The following is a 5,512-nucleotide window of genomic DNA, read 5'->3' as shown; positions in this document are numbered from 1 at the left end:
CAATAACAAAAAAACTCAGTTGTAAAAGCGTCTGCTACAGTTTCAACAAGTGCTCATATTTTATTTTTATTTCTTATGCCTGATTTCAATTATCCTCTCTTCCTAATCAGTTTTCTTAATAGTCTTCCTTGAACTCAGTTCCGTCAGTATTGTTGTTATCGACTGAACTTGTTGTGTCATATCAAATAAATAAAAATAAAAACACAGCTTATTTCACCAAAAATGAGGCCACTCCCCCTTTTAAGTTAGCTTTTAATATACTTGTAAAGATTAAAGGAACTTGGTGTAAGAATATTGATAAAGAAAGGGAAGATTACTGACAATCCGGGTTGAAAAAACAAGAGACAGATTGAACTGACTAGGGACAACCGTAACAGTAATTTTGGTAATGAAACTCATGTGTGGAGATAAAAGCACTTAATTATCTGTATGCATGGCCAAATTGGACAAAGGAGATCTTTAAAATCAGAATTTGGCTCATTATTGGTAGTGTCAAATTGGTAGTTATAATTTGAGTTGAAACACTCCCTTTTCAATGGATGGGTTTTTATAAAACAGTTTGTCAAGTCACCGATTGAGATAACACAAATGCTAATGGGGGCGTATATTGTCGTCACCCATGTCCGTCCGTGCGTCGGTCTTTGTCAAATTCTCAAAAACTAGCGACCCAAAAATGGAACGGTGACAATCTCATAAAATGACATTTTATGTCTGGCCCAAAACTTGCCGATATAACATCTGGGGTATTGCGTCATGGGATAGGGTGGGGCCAAATTAGACTATTTCGGGACAAGTCTAAAAACAGTAATGAGCTGTTCACTTTATTTATTGGTAGAATATTATTGGAGAAGAGTGATATTAGCTGTATTTTTAGGTTGTTGTCGCTTAGAAAGTGGTTTTTATTGCTAAGAAAATGGTTCCGGCAAGGTGCTTTCGGTGTGCTCATTGCCATAACAGTGGTTGTGTACGTAATAGCTTTAGGTTGATGTTACATTGGTGCATGTTTTTAATGAATGTTCGTAACCTCGACCTGGTTCTGTCTGTTCATTCAAAGCGAAATAACACACGATGGCAAGATGGTAGACAGCTACACAAGATTTGTCTGCTAGACATTGTTGTTCACACGCATCCAAACTTTTCACCCCTTTAAACGTTCCATAACCATAACCCCTTGTATTCTCAGAGCGTTTAAAAGTACATTTTTCTAAAATAAAAGAAAACAAGTAGGCAATATATGAATATTAAGGAATAGTAATGTACAATAATGACCATAAAGATATGATCTTAAAATCGGTTTCTTTGATCTTCTGACAGCCTCCAACAATCTGACAGGTCATTTTGATACTTGCTATTCGTCACTGGAAAAATAAGTGTTCATAACTCTCGCTGTAATAGAAGGTAGGAGAAGAACATTCCAACCTTTTAATGCAGTCGGCCTTATGAACACTTATTTTTTTAATTTGCGAATGTCAATGAGTTTTCAGACTGTCGGAGTAGTCGGAGGCTGTCGATGGATTAAAGATACCTCCTAAAATCACGACTAAATTAGTAAATTACCACAACTATTTAATTGTGACCAGCTTTGTTCCATTGAATTTCTGACTAGGTTCAATTTATCTTGTGACAATTTATCCCAATTAAAATCCTAGATTTTCATCAGACTGTAAAGATGCTTACCTGTACAGAACTCTCCTTGAAGCCCATTTTTACATTGACATTTTCCGTCAATACATTTCTCGTTACAATTACAGTCTACCGTGGCACAAGGATCAGCTGAAATAAAAAAAATACACTAGATTAGTTAAATATACGTCACAAGTCAAAAAATTGATTGTACATTTAGCTTATTCAACTAATTACTGACGGTGTGATTCAGTCTTGTCTTGGCAGTCGAATTCAAATTAGACCAAACATTAGTTCCGTTTTTTATTTCTAATAAAGCCACTTCAGTTAAAGGCGGACCTCTATCCCTGGGATTTCGTGACGAGAACAAAATGTGTATAACCAGAAGCATAAGACTAGTTTATCACGTCCACTGAAATTGAAATTAGAACACGCATTTTTTTATGTTCCGAATTAAGTTAAATTAAACTTATTGGCCCAAACTGAAGTGACTACATTGCAAATAAAGGCTAATAAAAAAAATGGAACAAAAATTTGGTTTAATTCTATTATTGGTTGTTGTTGGGTCGACAAAATCCAACAATTGATCAGATTTTGTCAGATGTCTCTAGTTGCTAACAAGTGATCAGATTCTGTCAGATGTCTCTAGTTGCTAACAATTAATCAGATTCTATCAGATGTCTCTAGTTGCTAACAATGGATCAGATTCTGTCAGATGTCTCTAGTTGCTAACAATTGATCAGATTCTGTCAGATGTCTCTAGTTGCTAACAATGGATCAGATTCTGTCAGATGTCTCTAGTTGCTAACAATAGATCAGATTCTATCAGATGTCTCTAGTTGCTAACAATTGATCAGATTCTATCAGATGTCTCTAGTTGCTAACAATAGATCAGATTCTGTCAGATGTCTCTAGTTGCTAACAATTGATCAGATTCTGTCAGATGTCTCTAGTTGCTAACAATAGATCAGATTCTATCAGATGTCTCTAGTTGCTAACAATTAATCAGATTCTATCAGATGTCTCTAGTTGCTAACAATAGATCAGATTCTGTCAGATGTCTCTAGTTGCTAACAATGGATCAGATTCTATCAGATGTCTCTAGTTGCTAACAATTGATCAGATTCTATCAGATGTCTCTAGTTGCTAACAATAGATCAGATTCTGTCAGATGTCTCTAGTTACTAACAATTGATCAGATTCTGTCAGATGTCTCTAGTTGCTAACAATAGATCAGATTCTATCAGATGTCTCTAGTTGCTAACAATTAATCAGATTCTATCAGATGTCTCTAGTTGCTAACAATAGATCAGATTCTGTCAGATGTCTCTAGTTGCTAACAATGGATCAGATTCTGTCTCTAGTCGCTTTCAGAATATGTCAGTAACAAAGTTGATTTCAGACAACATTTTTATTCATATCTCGAAGTGTATTATCATTAAGATATACTTACGTTTTGGGCAGATGTAGCGGGTAACGATTTGTCTCACTGCAGGTGAATTCAAACATGTGTCGATAGTGCTCTGGTCAATATTGTTTGTACTTTCGCACCCCACATCACTCACAACAAGAATGACCAACACGGCAACAGGATAGTGTAAATACATGTTTTATTCACGATTAAAGTTTCTGTGATTTGCACTATAATCAGAAAATTTAAATAAATATGATATACAAACCACTCTAGTTACGTTGACTCCCAAATTGTTGCTCAATCGATGTCTAATTGGTAAACCCAATCGTAATATGGCGCTGAAGGGTTGATATTCCCGGCAAGGCCGTTTTCAAAATGCGAATGGAAAATATTATGACACCCCCCACCCCCCCACTTTCATTTTTTCATAAATTAATATTAGAGTTATTGGAAACTGTTCTGAAGTTTATGAATGCATTTTGTATGTCTCTTTCTACACAACAGATGACTGACACTGTAATCGGTATGAGCGTAGTCAGGTAGGTCTTGATGAAGTAAATTGTTCAGCAGCCTATTGATTATTACAAACATTTCTACTTACGTTTTAGTTCGTGTTACTTTCTGATATGTTGTCTCTATTTCCACATGCTTTATATTGCTATTTCGTAATGTTCGCTCGTAAAAGGCTTTATTGCCAACCCATTCAAAATGTTAACGTTTGACACCTGCATTTCACTTGACACAAGTGAGTGAGTGGTCCGAGAACTTCTAACCGCTGTGCGACTTGCCACTAAATCATCTGTCAAGGCCAGAGTGAAGAGAAAGACTGTTCGAACTATCGCTTCGGATGATGAAATAATTTTTGTGGTAGAAATATAAAAACTTTGAGTGTTAAAATTAGATCAGTGCTTTTAAACAGGGGTCCAAATGCACTCTCAGGGTGTGAATTCTAAAATCTTGTTAGTTTGGTGTGGGGGGATTGGAAAGAGATGGAATTGAAGGCCAACTATACACAAAGAGGGAACTGGAAAATTGAGCTACACTTCCAAAAATGAGACTCAGAAAGACTCATTAGCGGAACGTATCCACAGAGCAAAGCACAAGTTCATGTGGTTTGATGAAGGGATTGTCGAAATCTTAATTCGAGTGCACAAGCACAAAACATGCCTTTCTCCACCTCGTACTTCGTGTAGAATGCAAGACAGCTATCTGCGCCAAGAATTCACACGCCAGTTACAGATAAAGATCCTGGTTCACGGACACCAAGTACTGTGTATCAGAAATTACACAAGACTGTCTGGCTGATGTAGTGTTGTGTATTTCTAATAACTTTATTACAGTGATTGACATGGAGGATAAGGTGGTTACAACTTCATGCCACGTTGTTGACAGTATTTGTGTTGTTGTTCATCCATTAAATTAGTCCGAGACACCGAACTTTAATTGTCACTTTCTGAAGATTTCACAAGTACAAGGTTCACGCTGACCAAGGGTCTTGATATCTTGTAGATTGGTGACAGGTTCATGTCGACAAGATCTTGGGCAAGTTCGAATCTTGGTTACAATTACACAAAAAATAACAGAGTTTCAACCCTTGATACCCTGAATTATGTTGTGAACAAGACAGGCAACAGTTTATGTCATTTTTTTTTAATTTGATGTGAAGCTTTGTATCTACAAGATCTTGGATATGGTGCTAAAGATATTGACAATAGCCCATGATAGCCCTTGAAAATTAAATCGATAAGTAGGTATATCTTGTCATAAAGGTTGAGAAGCATTGAGAAGCATTGAGAAGCATTGAATTAGATATTTGGTTAAAAGACTAAAAACATTAAAGATGTTTTATGTAAATAAGAACATTAAAACATTTTTTAGTCGCAAAATTGAACATTAAAGATGTTTTTGTGTTCTTGATTAGAACATGAAATATGTTTTATGTCGTAAATTAGAACGTTAAAGATGTTTTATGTCATTAATTAGAACGTTAAAGATGTTTTATGTCGTAAATTAGAACATTAAAGATGTTTTATGCCGTAAATTAGAACGTTAAAGATGTTTTATGTCGTAAATTAGAACGTTAAAGATGTTTTATGTCGTAAATTAGAATGTTAAAGATGTTTTATGTCGTAAATTAGAATGTTAAAGATGTTTTATGTCGTAAATTAGAACGTTAAAGATGTTTTATGTCGTAAATTAGAATGTTAAAGATGTTTTATGTCGTAAATTAGAACGTTAAAGATATTTTCATGTCGTTAATTAGAACATTAAAGGTAGAGACTTTAATACTAACTACTACACTACTTAACAGAAAGTTGGAATTGTCGAATTATCAAAAATAAAAACGTAAAACCTTTCCGAAATTCACTGTAAAAAATATTTTGTGATAAAGTTAAGTTCCTTTAATAACGACTTTATGTGAACCATTATCAAAATAGTGTATACAAACATGGTTTGAGGTAGCAATTTGCAAAT

General features: G+C 34.9%; 1 protein-coding gene across 1 annotated transcript; it reads right to left on the bottom strand.

Annotated features, from left to right (window-relative positions):
* Positions 1-977: 977 nt before the first annotated feature.
* LOTGIDRAFT_172854 (hypothetical protein) lies at positions 978-3,230 on the bottom strand (the record flags this gene model as incomplete). The annotated part of the gene is made up of 3 exons (XM_009050036.1): positions 978-1,204; positions 1,678-1,773; positions 3,077-3,230. 3 exons carry the CDS (start codon positions 3,228-3,230, stop codon positions 978-980), a joined length of 477 nt encoding a protein of 158 aa, XP_009048284.1.
* Between the last annotated feature and the right edge of the window lie 2,282 nt (positions 3,231-5,512).

Source organism: Lottia gigantea (assembly GCF_000327385.1).
Source record: "Lottia gigantea unplaced genomic scaffold LOTGIsca_143, whole genome shotgun sequence".
Lineage (NCBI taxonomy): Eukaryota > Metazoa > Mollusca > Gastropoda > Lottiidae > Lottia > Lottia gigantea.
Note: the sequence above shows the minus strand (reverse complement) of the source record. Positions and strands in the feature narration are given on the sequence as shown.